At 43.0% G+C, this 16051-nt stretch overlaps 1 protein-coding gene across 1 annotated transcript in view; it reads left to right on the top strand.

Moving 5' to 3' along the window:
• The first annotated feature begins 4896 nt into the window (after positions 1-4896).
• The window catches only part of MECP2 (methyl-CpG binding protein 2), a 71087-nt gene continuing 59932 nt past the window's right edge, over positions 4897-16051 (top strand). The window contains exon 1 of the mRNA XM_035140535.2: positions 4897-5059. Within this exon, the coding sequence (XP_034996426.1) occupies positions 5025-5059 (35 nt within the window). The 5' untranslated portion in view covers positions 4897-5024. The remainder of the gene's footprint in view (positions 5060-16051) is intronic.

Below are 16051 nucleotides of genomic sequence, written 5' to 3'. Positions count from 1 at the left end.
TGTTCCATTTAACTCGGCATTGGCTGGCAGTGGCAGTCCTGTGTTTTTGGAAATTCCAGCTTAACTTCCTAGTTGGTCCTTCACTTATGTGGTCCTCACTGTTAATATCAATTTAACCTCTTTATAGATATATCACTTACATTTTTTTTTAGTATTTTGCTAAAGGTTTTTAACAGCAAGAGTCAAAAGGTTGCTGCAATAATACTTTTAGGGGAGAAATAATTTATAACAGCTTTACTATTTTACTATCAGAGCAATTAGGATGAGAAAATAACAAAAGCATATTCTAATCTAAACCTTGTCAAAACTGTAGCATTTCCGATCATTCTAATCTGTTGATAGTGCAGCTCAACTTCTTGTGGGCTCAGTAACTTTATAACACTCTCCATCTTGACTTTCCTAGATTCCAGCCTATTGATGTTTCCTATTCGCCAGTCTCACTTATATTCCAGCTACTACACCCAACTTCGTAGCTGATCAAAAGAGCATTAGAACTTGGCTTAGTTTCTGGTTCCCCTCTGTTGAGTTTCAGTCTCCTTCAGAGCAGATTCAGACCTTGAACCACCTAGCAATAATAGCTTTTAACTGGAAGGCAATCAGTTTATAAATAAAACCAAACACAGAATAAGTGAACAGTTTCATTCATTTTTCTTTTCAGCCACTGTTGATTGTAATTAGCTTTTTATTATTTTAAATACCTGTTTTAATTGTTTTTTGATATTTTTAATGATTTATTTTATATTTTTGTAAATGGTTTAGAGCTTTTCTTACAATCAAGTGGTATATATATATTTGTTAAATAAATAAAGTAAAAATGCAACTCACCTGTGAGCTGGCATTCTGTGGCCACTAAGCATACTCAGTCTTACTGAACTCTTTAGGCTTCTCCCCAAACTTGGGGTCCCCACCCTAATTTTTTGTTTGCACTTTTGCAAACTGTGATGTTCCCTCAAGCCTGCCGATACCTCACTCTTGTGTGTGCATTTTGATTACCTAAGAATCAACTATTTGAGAATTGAGTTTCCCATTTGTATACAGTATAGGATATGACCACCAAAGAGTGCATGCATGTATGGAGCCACTAGAGTGATTGCACTGCACAAATATATTATTTGTTTTATATACATTTATATCTTCTTCAGTACATGTTATGAAAGACTATAGAACGGAAGACATTTGATAGGAAATTATTTTTCTTTTAAAATTTCTATGTATGAGAAGGATGAGTTTTAGAAAAGTCAAAGAGAGAACATTTAAATGTTGTAAGTTGGGCCTAGTCTATGAAATAGGGTATTATATACATTAAAATAAAATTGAAAATATGAAAGACAATTCATTTGATTTGTGTAGAGACAAGGCAGCATTGCTGCACTTGTGGATGCTCATATTACAGACAACCATTGTGTGATTTTGACATATTGTGTCCACTGACTGACCCAGGAGTGTTTATACGGCAAAAGTGGATTAGAGAATGTGGCTCCACTCTTAGTGAGGTCATGTTGAGAAAAACAGAGGCACTGGCATGTTTGTGGTCACACATGACTCTGCAGTAAACTTTTTGAGAATTGGACAGCTTTGGTATGGTAGTGAAAATGGGTTGTAACTGCTTTTCTGGAAAGCTTCTTGTATGTTTTAACAACTGCATGAGGGGCTAGAATTCAACAGGGGAGGCTTTTTCTGGCAAGTATATACATTGAGGGGGAGAAACTCCCCTGCTGGATTTTGTTTTGTCTCTTGTTTTGTTAAGGGTTCAAAAGCCTTGTAAAAATGTTGGTAACACTTAGTTGCAAGGCCATTAGGTAAGGAGTGGGCAGGTAATAGTCTTGGCTTGGTGGCAAACTGTTGGAAACACTAGGAACAGAAGTAACAAATCTGGTGCTTGTTATTCATCTGTTTTAAAAATAATAATATACAACCCTCTGATAACTAGAAGTGGCAACCCTACTGTGAACCACTATGTGAGTTTAAGTGGCTGCTACAACTTGACTCTGAAGTCTTACTGTGGAACATGTGAAAAGCTTTACCCTTTAGTCTTACTGAAGGGGACAGAAAAGAGACCTAGTGTGTAGAACTGCTTTTATATATAGACTTAAGGGTCAGCACAGTCTTGATTCACCTGGGACATTCCCATTTTTTTGTATGAATCCCTGGCAAATTGTCTCATTAAAGTACTGGGATTTATGGCTGTATAGAAGCTGGTGCCACATTCTAACTACTTGGCAGAAGCTGCAAAGGGAGCAATTAAAACTTTTTTTATTCCACTTCTGCCTGAAAGGCACTAGGGGCAGATGCAACTATAGTTAATACACATGGCAAGTCACAGGGATGAGACCTTTTTTCCATACTTTTTTTTTTTTTTGCAAGTCCTGGTCATGACTGAAGTGAGGCTCAGACAAGGAGCTGTCCACCATGAGATGCTACTATCAACCTGGCCAGCTTGCCTACTGCTGGCAACATTATGCAAGCCCTTCACCATCCCTGCCACTGAGTTTTCTTTCCCCTCCTTTTCCTGCAAAAGGAACAAAAATTTGTGGCATATAAAATACTATAATATCAAATGTATTATGGCATAAGGATAAATGCATTTCTTGTTTGTTTGTGCTGACTGTAAAATAGTGAATACATTTTTGGATCAAACAACAATATGTATAAGGTTTTAATTTTGAAGAATTGATTCCTTCCTTCACACATTCTCACTTTTGCATGCACATTCTTCCTTTACCCTTCTTCCTGTGTGGGATGAACTAATGTGGTGTTGTTTTGATATTTCTACTTTGTTTTGGATTATAGTTAGAAGGTTGTCTAACTAACTCAATTAAAATTAAGTAGATAAGGTTTGTCTCACATGACATTCTTGGTAAACCCATGTGGCTTCTCATAAACAATCCTCATAGAGTGATTGCTTAACAATCTGTTGTATAATTTTGGTTGGTGTCAACATCTGGCTGACATGTATTTTCCCGGATCTGCCTTTCCCTCATTTTCCCCTACAACTTAGTTCAGTGTAAATTGTGTTGTTGGTATCTGAAGAATGTGCATGCACACGAAAGCTCATACCAATGACAAACTTAGTTGGTCTCTAAAGTGCTACTGGAAGGAAGTTTTCTATTTTATTTTTATTTTGTTTTGACGGCAGACCAATGTGGCTATCTACCTGTAACTCAAAATACTTAGTTGGAGTTTAGCTATAGCAGTTATGTATGAAGTCTAAGTTACGCTGCTACCGCAACTCTGCCAATATTTCAAAGAGCTTGATGCTGAAACCCTGTACATGTCTATTGAAAAGTAAGTCTGCTCGGGTTCAATGAGAATTACTTCCAAATATGTGAGTTTAGGATTGCAGTCTAAATTAAACTTTACAAGTGCATTTCATTGTAATGATTGTAATACTTTTAATGTATGTCCTGTAACTACTAATTCACCATGGCAGTCAGAAGTTTGACGCCACATAATAAACAGATCACTTTTTAAAGACAAATATATTTATAAAATCATGGTTTGAAATAAATGTATTTGTTCATCACTACAAAGGATTAAACAAGTAAATTTTACTGTATGACTAGTTTCAATACTTTATAAGGAAGCAACAAGCACAGCCTCTGAATCTTGATGCAAAAATAAGGGTTTTATAAATACAGATGCGCCCCTATTTTCATCTTGGCAACAGCTTCCAGAGGGATTCCTGTATTTCATCTGTTTACCAAAGTAAAAAGGAAAACTTAAGCTGCCACATGATTATTTTCAACTTTGAAATGTTAGAGGGCATGCATAGATTTTCTCTGCACTCTCCATCTATACTTGTAACATGGTTCTTTCCCCCTTGAGATCCGTGAGCAAAGTCATGCTACCTCTGCAGCATAGCACATAGCAAGGTCCATAGACTTATCTGTGTTGAATCTGTTCCTGGCAATCATGACATTGCAGATGCTGACCTCAAGACACTTCGGCCCGAGTGGCTGTTTTGACAGTTTTGGTTGTTAACAAAAATTGCTTACATGATATAATTTTCTTTCAGATGCTTGGAACATATCAAGCATGGCAGTTGGCTTGCATTCATGTTGTAAGGAGTAGAAAAAGACGTAAGACGCGGAGATTGTGTTGCTATTTTACTAGAAGACAAAGAGTACAATATTTTTGGGGGGAAGATTTAATGTTTTGGTGCTGGTGTTTCAACATGATAGCTGGGCACTTATCTTTGACTACCTGTACATTTCATATAGTGAGAAACTGAGGGAGAGCATCAGTATAACATGCCAGAAGACCTTGGTGTTATAGGCCACACACATGACCAGTCTGATACATTTTTGCACCTGAGGTGAACCACAAAGATCTACTGTACTTTGGGACCCGCTGCTCCTGTGGATTCTGCTGCCTGAGGCAACTGCCTCACCTTGCCTCATGGGTGGGCCAACCCTGGCTACACACACATTTCAGCTGGCATGGTGGTCCTCATGGGATGAGTAATGGCTGCAGAAACATGACCTTGGTATAACTCGATGGGCACATTAAAGACCAAGTAACAGGCATGGTATAGACATAAATTATCAGTATTTTGAAGGTGCTTTGCCCTGAGAAGGCCAGTATCCTACGTACCCACACAGAAGGGGGAGGGACCGCTGAGGCACTTCGAGAAAAGGGAAAGGAAAAAACCGTTAGATCCGTTACATTTCAAAAAGTCTTTTACCCGCAACTCTGCACCGCCCTCTTCGTCAGTGAATGATGAACCAACGGGCCTATCATTAGGCAGACAACATTCACGAACCAATCAGAGGCAGCGCGGGCACCTGTCCCCCACCCACTTTTTATCGTTGTTACTGACAGCACTTCCCGCCAATTCTAACGGCCGCCGGGAACAGGGTAGCCTCGCCCGTGTAGAACAGCACCGGCCAATAGCTCCGTGAAGGTACCCTGAGTGATGGGAATCGGCATCCAATTGCAGCGAAGAGGGCGGGGCCTGGCTCTCCGGGTTTCCTCTCCGGCTCGGTTTTCCCCCTCCCCCCCGCGGGTTCTTCGCTGCGAAGAAAATGGCGGCGGCGCCGAGCGGAGATGAGGAGAGACTGTGAGTGACCCGGGGAGAGGGGGTGGGGAAGAGCTGGGCTGGACCATCACACCACTTGCGCAGGGGTCTCGGGCGGGACCATCGCCAGCGCCGGGGAGGGCAGCGGGGCGGCGCGGCGGGGCTGCGGCCGCTGGCTTCTCTCCGCTCGCAGTTGCTCCTCCTCCCCTTTACCTCTGCGCGCCCAGGGCCCTCGAGTGCGTCACAGCGATCCCCTCTGCCCAGTAATGGGAGGGGCCGAGGAGGAGGGCGCGGGGCGCGCCCCCTAAGGGGGGTAGGGGAGGGGAGGGACTGGCGTGGGCCACACGCTTGAGGTCAGAGGGGACCTGTGCCCGCTCCCTGCTGCTGCTTCCCTGGTGGCATCTGCCAGCTGTGGCCCCTTCATCCTGCATCCCTGCCATGGCCCTTTGCTTTGGCAGGTGCCTGTCGCCCAGCTTGTGCCTTGCCGGCCCCAGTCCTTCTGTAGAGCTCCTCATGCCAAGTTCCCCAGCCCGCCCTTGGACTTCAGGTGATGGGGACACCTGGCAGCCTGCTTTTGAGGCCCTCTTTATCTCCATCCCTCGCTCCGCTTGGTTCTACCCCGGCAGAGTGTGTGTTATGGTGGTTTGGGCCTCCTTCAGCGTAAGCTGGTTTCTCTGCCCATTTTCTTCACTTTCTTTTTCTGGGTAGTGCAGCAAGGAGGATTGGGCTCCATCCCAAATGCCATGGTGTCCTGTGTGTGTGTGTGTCTCGCTTGGCTCACCTGTGCGTTTCCACTGGGCAAAGCGGTGGTGACATAGGCATCAACTTCCGTACAGGAAAATAAGGGATCAGTGGCGGTGCGGCACCAGAAGTCGATTTCGGAAGTGACTTCCGGTGCCGGCTCTGCCCGATTTCCGGTGCCCAGACATGGGTCAGAGCGGCACCGGAAATCGGTTCTGTGCATGCTTGGGCATGCGCAATGGTGATTTCCAAAGCCAAGTGAGCGAGCAGCCATCCGGGAGCCGGGACATGGCCGGCGGCGGCGGCAGGAGCTGCAAATCCGGGGAATTTACGGGATATTTTTCTATTCGGGAGACCAGCGGGAAACAGATTTAAATCCAGGGGTTTCCCGTGAAAAACAGGAGAGTTGACAGCTATGGGTGGTGAGGATTGGGGTTAGCAAGTTCAAACCTTCTCACTGCATCACACAGAAAGCGAGGCAGGGCAGGGAAACAGGGTTGGTGGCTGATGGCCTGCTTTGGGTTGGCTCTACTGGGCCCCGTCCTTTGTGCCACACCACTCAAAGAGAAAGAATAAGGACCTTGGCAGGGCCTTTTAGATGGCTGGCAACTAACTGGAAGCAGACATGAACTTTCCTTACAACCATGACTTGCCCAATCTCCCTGGTCTCCTTGCCCAGAGCTGGTGGATGAATAAGGGCAAGAGGTGGTGGTAACTGTTTCTTGCAAGAGTAGTGATTGCCTTCAGAGTATCACCATCATTGCTTTTGCTCTGGGAGGCTCAACCTCAGGGTAAGAAGCTTCTCTGGTCCATCAGTGTTATTGTACTCGGGGTGACACAGTCAGTATGGCCAGTGATCAGGGACAGTAGGAATTGTAGTCCAGCAACATGGGGAGCACAGGTTCCCTATCCCTGGTCTACCCACTTATTTCCTCTCTCCTTAGGGTAGGTGTGGAGAATTGGGCCCAATGCGTCTTCCCAGAATGAATGAGCAACCAGAAACAATTGTGTTTTTACAGGCACAACTGCCAACTCTGCTTCCTTGCTTGCTCTCCCTCTTTTTTGGGTTGCACAGTTGGGCTACCTGGGCTGATTTCTTGCAGCTACACCACCAGTAGAAAGATAACTGGTGCAGAACTCGCCCTATCTATGATATCCTTTTGAGTGTTGGATCAAGTCTTATCCATCCTATGTCTTGTACCACTGACAGCGTGAGCATGTTCATGTTTGGTCTGCTCGCACTGCCTGACTTGGCAGTACCCAGCCTTCCCACCATACTGCTTAAACAGAGAGTGTGAGCAAGCAGAATGATTGGGAGGTGGTTGCTTCTGCCTTCTGTGGTTGTGCACACACTTTTGGCAGCCTGTTGGCTCCAGTTCTCCCTGCTGTGTAGTCCAGAAAGAAAGGGCAAGTGGACATCTTGTTCACATAAACTTTTTCACTGGGCAGCCCAGCAGACTTGGGGAGGAAGTAATTGGAGGCACAGGCAGTGGTTCACTGGTTGAGGGTCGAACCAACTGTGCATGTGCTTATTAAACAAAAACTTGCCAGTCCATTTTGAAAATTGGGTGAGGGAGTTACCTTTTAATACTAAAAGCATTTGGGTGATGAGAATTAACTCTCTTCCCCTGCTTTACATCTCCTTGCCACTTATCTTAAAGATTTTTTCCTTCCTAGCCCATACCCAATATTGCAAGTTTGCTGAAAAAGTCAAAGCAATGAAGCCCAGCGAGGTAGGGACAGTGCGTGGTTTGAATTTTGTTCCCCTTCCGCTTGCACATTTTTTGGTATTAAAAATAAATTCCGCCACGCTTGCTTTATAGCCAGACTGGCAAGCACGTATTTAAAAAACACATGGGCATCTGTTTTGGCACTTGTTAGCTCATGTTTGTGACCTGGCCTGTGCCACTTGTCCTCTGCCTCTGAGCGGGAGGGGCGAAATAGGTGTTACTCCATTTATGGTAACTGTTGTTTTCTTTGTACTTTCATGTTATCAATCCTCAGATGTCATGATTACCAATTCTTACCAATTATTTGATGTCCTCTAATGTTAGCTGACAATACTGTGTCATGAGATAAATTAGCAAAGGACCAATTTTTGTGGGAAAAGGGCTATTGGTTTAATCATGGAGTTGTTAATGAGTTGTGTAAAATCTAGTTGTGTTGTCATAATGATGGCAGTACAGTATATGGCGTCAGTCATGGACTCACAATTACAATTCCTCAGTCACATCCACAAATGCCTCATACTTGGTGTGATCCAGATATCAAAGTAGAGCTGGCTGTGATTGCAGATGACCAAGAATCTTATGTTGCTCATTTAGAAGCTGCAGTTGTGGGAAACTGTATATGTGCCTTTTACATGAAGAGCTGCTTATATAATTTACAACAGCAGTGTATCTGTAATTGTGTCTTCCTATATCTAAGTGTGAATTAGGTGACCAGTTTATTTATCTCACCCCACTTCCTTATGACTCACCCTATCCCCACCCTTTGTTTCTAAGTCAAATATATTGGTCCAGTTTCTTGTAGCTAATATAGCCATTTCTCTTATTGTAGTATGAAGACTGTAGTATGAGGGTTGCACCTTTCCACTGGAGCATCCTTTAAGATGCAAAGTAATTTTTCAGTTGCTGGGCTAAAATACCGTATGTGACTCTGACAAGTACAGACAAGTGGATTTAAAACATATTGAGCACTGTTTTCACATGTGTATTACCGTAAATTGGTGTCTATGTAGAAATATGTTGAGTATTTGTAGGTAACACAGAAATATTAAATATTTGAAGGAGAATATAAACTATTTCAGCACATAAAGGGTATAATGTAAGGTACTTGGTCTTACAATAAAACCAGTTGTCATATTTTATTGCATTTAATGCTAAACCATGGTCTAGCGTGAGTCGCAGTCAGCCCCCACTGTTGTCATCCTCTGGCATAGCTGTGAGGGGATTTTGGAAACTTCCATTTCTCTTTTAGATTAAGCTCAGTTCAGCATTATGCCTGAACCCTAAACTGTTCAGCATTATGCCTGAACCCTAAATTGCGGAGCATCAGTATAGGTTGACAAACTGTTAAAATATAAGCTGTATATATGTATTTTTGTATGTATTTTGCTTTTGCTTTATGTATGTCTGTTATTGTTCTTGCTTTTTCTTTTATTTATGGTTTTTGTGTGTTTTCACATTATTGCAAAATAAAAATATTTTTAAAAATGAACCCTAAACTGTTATTAATTTTAACTATAAGTGAAAGTAAGACAGCTTGTAAACAATTGTTTGAGGTTAACTTATTTACTCTAACCCAGGGTGGTCCAACTTTTGATACCAAGTGGGCCGCAAGAGTACTTTGACACGCACACTGCCTTGGGAAGGAGTAGTGAGGGGACCAAGGTGGCGCTGTGGTTAAACCACTGAGCCTAGGGCTTGCTGATCAGAAGGTCGGCGGTTCGAATCCCTGTGACGGGGTGAGCTCCCGTTGCTTGGTCCCAGCTCCTGCCAAGCTAGCAGTTCGAAAGCACGTCAAAATGCAAGTAGATAAATAGGAACCGCTACAGTGGGAAGGTAAACGGCGTTTCCATGTGCTGCTCTGGTTTGCCAGAAGCGGCTTTGTCATGCTGGCCACATGACCTGGAAGCTATACGCTGGCTCCCTCGGCCAATAATGCGAGATGAGCACGCAACCCCAGAGTCGGTCACGACTGGACCTAATGGTCAGGGGTCCCTTTACCTTTACTTTTTTAGTGAGGCACTGGCAGCATCCTAGAGCCCTCCCAACTCCTTCCCAAAGCTGGCAAAGTGCTAATTAGGCTTTGGGAAGTAGGTTGAAGGACCCTAGGACCTTGCCAGAGCTCTCAAACCTCCTTCCCCAATCCCAGCACCTTGCTTAATGGCTTTGGGAAGACAGCACAAGGGCTGGGGGGGTGACATATGCTGCTGAGGGCCACCCAAAAATACATTGAGGGCCACATGTTGAACTACCCTGCTCTAACCACAGTTATCATAGCAAGCTGTGCGTAATCTAAAACAGAAGCTAAAGTTTCTTCAGTCTTCATGGTTGTGCTTGAGGCTGGGGTGGAATGTGCACAAGCCTGAGATTCACTGTGACTAAACCTTGGCGGCTGAGGCTAAATTCCATCACACAATTCCCTCGCACAATTGGATGTACTGAGAGTATGATCTATCTGCCATAGCATATATGGAGGCACTTGAGAAATCAAACCAAATCTTTCGGAATTTAGATTTTGACAAATGTTTAATAAGTGAAAGAGTAAGTGCAACCAATATATAGAAATTCACTTACAGTAACTCTTTAATAATGGAGTCAAAGTTGTGGTCTTATCCCTTAAGCATGCCCACAAGGGGTTGAAATGGTTCAGTCCAAACTTGAGTGCTTGATTTAGACCTGAAGGCATTGAATGTAAACTTTTTCCTGTAAACATTAATGATCAGATTCAAAGCTTTATCCATAGGCATTGAGATTGTACATTTCATCCTTAGTGGGTGTAACCCCAAACAATACTCATATCCCCCCCTAGCATTGTGCCCCTCTGCTCCATGGCAAAGTTGGCATGATTAACTATTGTGAGGTATGATGTTCTTCTCTGTAAACACACCCACACCCCTACCTTTTATTGTTTCCTGTACACATCGCTAGGTGAATAGAGCCTGAAATACAAAATAGGCAAGCAGAATGTTTCTTCTAGGCTAGCGGTTTGCCTTTTTACTAGATGACTGCCATTTACTGACCAGCATGAATTTTTTAAATTTTAGTTCCTAATGTTAGTGATGTCAACAACACCTCTGGCAGCTGAGTCAGCATTTCAGCACAACCTACTGTCAATTCCCTTCCTAATGTTTGACAGTCCTTGTTTTGGATAGTGCATAAGCACCCAACATTGCTTTGTGAGCCTGAGGCATAAACTTGCAAGGTAGCCTTAAGCAAATCACTATACAGTACTCTCTATCCCAGCTCCATGTTGGAATAATACCAGCCTGCCATATAGGATTGTTGAATGTGTTACTAAGGAGGTAATAGGTATGAAAAGCTTTGAACACTCAAAAAGGAGCACTACATAAATGCTCATTCTGATTGGCAAGTTATAATGAGAGAATACCGGGCATCTTTTTGCAATGTGTCTTTCAAAAGTTAATTGTTCCAGCAAGATACTACAATTTTGTAGATCTATAAAAATGTTGACTCAGGGAAGACATGCTTCATTATTGTTAGACCTAACCACAATTGGCTACCTTAAAAGTAGGATCAACATGCCTATCTTGCAGAGAGTGGAAACTCAGGAATTTCTTTTGAATTCTTTGCCAATATGAATCTCTCACAGTTCTTCAGAAATGAGTAGCCTTTAATTGGTCACACCTCCCAAAAGCATCACTTTTTTTGCTAGCAGCCCTGCGATGGGTGAACTGAATCCCCTCCCCTTTTATCCTGTAGAATTAAATGTGTGTATGGATACATTTGTCTTTCAAAGGTAGTTCAAGAAACTCGGTTTGCAAACTGTGCAGTATTAACTGCCTCTGTTTATCTGAAGGGTTACTCCTCCCTGAGTTAAAACAATAATAAATATCTACAAGTAAGCACAATTGTGTCATCAGTGACCGAGAAAAGCGCTTTATTTGCTGACAAAAATGCAGCTGATAAGAAATCTGGTGGATCTCTCTTGAGCAGGGAGTTCCAAAGAGCACAACGGAAGTTACCAAACTCTGTGCTCCCGATATTGTATTTTGGTGAAAGCAGGGCTTACCCACTTACTTGAGAGACTGGGGGAAATATGCAAGCAAAGGTATTCCCCAAGGTACACAGAGCCTAGGCCACCTACGACTTTCAAGATAATAACTGGCATTCAGAGGAAGGGAGTGTGGTGGGGGCAGTTCGCCCTGGGTGTCACCAATGAGGGGGGTGACAAAATGCTGGGTGGCACTCATTGCGGGGCCTGCAGCGCATCTGAGCCACACGTCTCACCTAGGAGTGACGCAGTGGCTTGGGCGCCTGCAGGCTCCGTGCTGCCCCAAACGGTCTGCCCGCCACCTCCCCCTCAGCTGTAGGGCAGCTGAGTGGGTGGAGACAGGCAGACTCCTAGGAGGCCCTGCAGAGCGTCCTGCCCCTGCTCGCCCTGCCCCGCTGGCACCTGGCCCCGCCTCTGGGCGCAGGGCACACCTGCTGGCCCAGCCACCCGATCGGCTTGCTCCGCTGCTGTTCAGAAGCATTAAAAAAAATGGTGCAAATGAGCATGAAGAGATGCAATTGTGTTTTCCTCAATAAAGGTGAGAGGGGAAACTAATATTTTTTTAAAGGCAAGACTGACTATGAGTGAAGGGACCATGTAGCAAGACAAAAAATACAAGACAAGCAGTGTGGAAAGGTGGGACATCAGCCGCTACCCCACAGAACTTGCCTCCTAGCAGCTACAGCAATACTTCCAGTCTACACAGGAGCTGCGGTTCCAGTCAAAGACAAAAAAATTGCCACAAAGCAGGTTTAGTTTTGTGTTTTTGTTTTAGGAAAGGAAGGGAGAGAGGGCAATGTAGAAAACACAGTACAATGCAATGGTTTGGAAGGAGTGCCACCATATTATATATATACATACATACATATACATATATATATATATATATATATATATATATATATATATATATATACCGTGTTTCTCATATTATAAGACATGTCTTATATTTATTTTTTCCTCAAAAAAACACACTATGGCTTATTTTCAAGGGATGTCTTATTTTTTTCCTCCTCCTCCTGCCGCGGCCGGCATTGCTGCTGCGCCTATCACTATGTCTTATTTTCGGGGTATGGCTTATATTCCTTGAATGCTTAAAAAGCCTGCTATGGCTTATTTTATGGGTATGTCTTAAAATATGAGAAACAGGGTATATATATATATTGTTGTTGTTTAGTCGTTTAGTCGTGTCCGACTCTTCGTGACCCCATGGACCATAGCACGCCAGGCACTCCTGTCTTGCACTGCCGCCCGCAGTTTGGTCAAACTCATGTTCGTAGCTTCGAGAACACTGTCCAACCACCTCGTCCTCTGTCTTCCATCTCGTATATATTATATATATATATTAGTCATCAAATACAAAAATGCATCTAGGCAACTTACATATACAATTTAAAATTATTTAATCATAGTAAAGTCTTATCATACGGTAACTTACCTAAGAACTGCAATGATTCAATTTCTTTATTGATTATGATGGTGAAACTTATTTATTGTTGCTAACATTTCTTTTCTGAATATAATAAAAGTAGTTATTAAAATTATTTTTTATTATTATTATTATTACTACCATGATGTTCCATAATGACCTAATGAATTAATGGCATCAATTTCAGAGGAAAATAGTTGCATGGAAGCAAACTATTGTGTCAAGAAAAATGAAAAAAGAACAATAAAATGGTGAAATCACACTTACTAAAAAAAAGGAAATGTGTAATTAAAGGGCTTTGAATGACAGGCAACAGCAAAAGACTAACTAACTAAAGGACATATTTCAAACAGGTCGCCTTTACTGATTTATGGAGCTTAATTATGAGTAAAAACGCTTATGATTTTAAACAAATGAGCAAGCATTGAAGTATTTCAATGGTGCTGCAGAACATTGCCTCAGCGGTGTTAAGCGGACCTAGTGTGAAAGGGACCATGCTGTCTATGACTTGCTTTCATTAAAAGATGGGGTACAAAATTCCATACAGGCTGAAGTCTTTGAACTGCCTTAAAGGGCAGGCCCATGTAGAGTGTGTTGTGATAGTCCATTGGGAGGCTAATAATGCATGCAATGACAGACACTGACTAAAAGCATGGGAATAAGTAGGGGCTGGATGTCGCTGGCATTCTGCCCAAGGCACAGGCATGCCTAGTTCTGCCGGGATTCTACGTTATTGAGTTTTCAGGGATCTGTTCTAAACATGCTCATTATGTTTGTTTGCCTACTGCTTCATCTGCTTGTTTAGGCTACTATGTTCTTAATGCCTTCTGGAGAAGGAAAAGCTCCAAAGCTTAGCAGCATCAATAAAAAATTCCCAGTAGAAGGGATGGCAAGGTATGTGTTTTCTTTGGGCAACGAGGTGGCATTTTGTTGTTGCAACTTGGAGTGTTTCTGAGTCCAATAATTTGTTAACAGCATAACTTGTGGTAAGGGTGGTTTGATTGGCATACAAGTTCTGTGGTTGTTTTTAATGGCAGCTTCAGCTGCAAAACACCTGCCCCTTTTTATCTTCCTTTTCCTCCTCATGCCACACAATTTCCTGTTGCTTTTAGAATTAGATTACTATTGCATGCCACCCCAATCTCCAAGTGGTATGAGATTCCAGGGGCTCAAGCACTTAGCTAAGGTCTGTGCTTCCTTTTTAAAATGAGGCATAGCGGACTGTGGTGTATTTATAATAGTTGGTTTATTTACACATATATACAACCTAGCCATCTGTCATGGATACTTTAGTTGAGATTCCATAGGGTTGCGGGTGGCGCTGTGGTCTAAACCACTGAGCCTCTTGAGTTTGCTGATTGGAAGGTTGGCGGTTTAAATCCACACAACGGTGGTGGACTCCCGTTGCTCTGTCCCAGTTCTGCCAACCTAGCAGTTCGAAAACACATCAGTGCAAGTAGATAAATAGGTACTGCTGCCGCGGGAAGGTAAACTGTGTTTCCGTGCGCTCTGGTACTCGCCACAGTGTCCTGTTGTGCCAGAAGCGGTTTAGTCATGCTGGCTACATGACACAGAAAGCTGTCTGTGGACAAACCCCTGCTCCCTCCTTCTTTGATACCTGGACTTGAATAGGTTGCAGCTGAGAGGCTAGCTCTGACTTAGACTCTTGTTGGCATCCGTATGTTTCAAGAGAAAATGGAGTGTGCTTTCAAAGGGGAAGCCAAACCACTGTTAGCACTGAAGTGACCTCCCTGGGGCACAAACCTGGACTTTAGACTAGTGATGGGAAAATCCCCATGTCCCTAAAATACTCATTGAGTCAATCACCCATCCCCTACTACCCTTCTGAGAAAAACCCAACCCCACCTTCCCACTATATATGGTGACTTCTGTTTCAGTGTATCTGAAGAAGTGTGCGTGCACATGAAAGCTTATACCCAGAACAAACTTAGTTGCTCTAACGTGCTACTGGACAATTCTTTATTTATTTTGACTGCGTCAGACCAACACAGCTACCTACCTGAATGTCCCTAAAATGTTAATGTTAGTAACTAAAATATTGATTCAAGTGCCTGGTAAGAGCTAGTGTGGTAAGGCAGGTAATAGGAAAACTCCATGTGAAGTTGCAGATCCTACTGCTTAAACACAGAATTTCCCCAATCAAGTAGCAAAAGATGGATGGAAAGAACACACAGGAGGGTACAAGTTTTAGGAAGAAAAGACAAATATGTATGTGCTCACATGCAGAAATGGTGTATGTGTATGGTGGAGATATGACTGTGAACAGTGGTAAGGGTTTTGGGAAAGAAAGTTCAGCTCTTTTAAACTTTCCTGTGCTAGTTAAAGGCAGTTTCCCAAGGCCTAATAAGAGTTGCATTAACCCAGAGGTTATTTTTAAAAATACATTGTAGTTTAAAGATGCCTATTTTTCTGCACAACTGGACTTAATGGTCAGGGGTCCCTTTACCTTTACCTATTTTTCTGCATATATAGACATTGGCATTTGTTACTGGCAAAAAAGATGTTTGATTGTTTCCTAGATACCCCCAGTGTGGGTGGGGGGAAGTATATGTAACGGCCTAAATTGCAATTCATTTTTAAAGGGCATCATTTCTCAGAAGTGGATGATGCCACAGGCTTCCAGTGTCGTTTTTCATGTTTATAGGTGAAAACCGTATAGTGCCACACTTCGGACATTATCGGTCAAGTCAGAAGCTTGTTAATGCTGTAGCAGCGACCGTTCGTTTATATTTTTGGAAAAGTATGCTTTGAGCCACTAGAATTGGAAGTGATGTTCTCTTGTTGGTGAGGAAGAAGATGGTACTGTGAGGCCTGGGAAGCAGGGGAAGAGCTGCTTAAAGCAAGCTGTAAAGCTGGCTGTGCAAGGGTGCTTGATAAACCAGGCTTTCTGTTGGCTTTGGCAATGTTGTGTGGATTGTATTTTTGCAAGCTGACTAGATCCTTAACAATTTCTCCTCTGTACTATGTACCAAGCTTCCAGCCTTGGTGTCTGTTTATTTGAAAAGATCATACTGTGCTGTAGTGCAGTTTGCAGCTTCTATTGCTGTGCCATCTGTATCGTTCTGCTTCTCTGCCTCCCTCCCTGCACAACTGCATCACAAAAC

This window comes from Zootoca vivipara, chromosome 16 (genome assembly GCF_963506605.1).
Source record: "Zootoca vivipara chromosome 16, rZooViv1.1, whole genome shotgun sequence".
Taxonomy (NCBI): Eukaryota; Metazoa; Chordata; class Lepidosauria; order Squamata; family Lacertidae; genus Zootoca; species Zootoca vivipara.
Note: the sequence above shows the minus strand (reverse complement) of the source record. Positions and strands in the feature narration are given on the sequence as shown.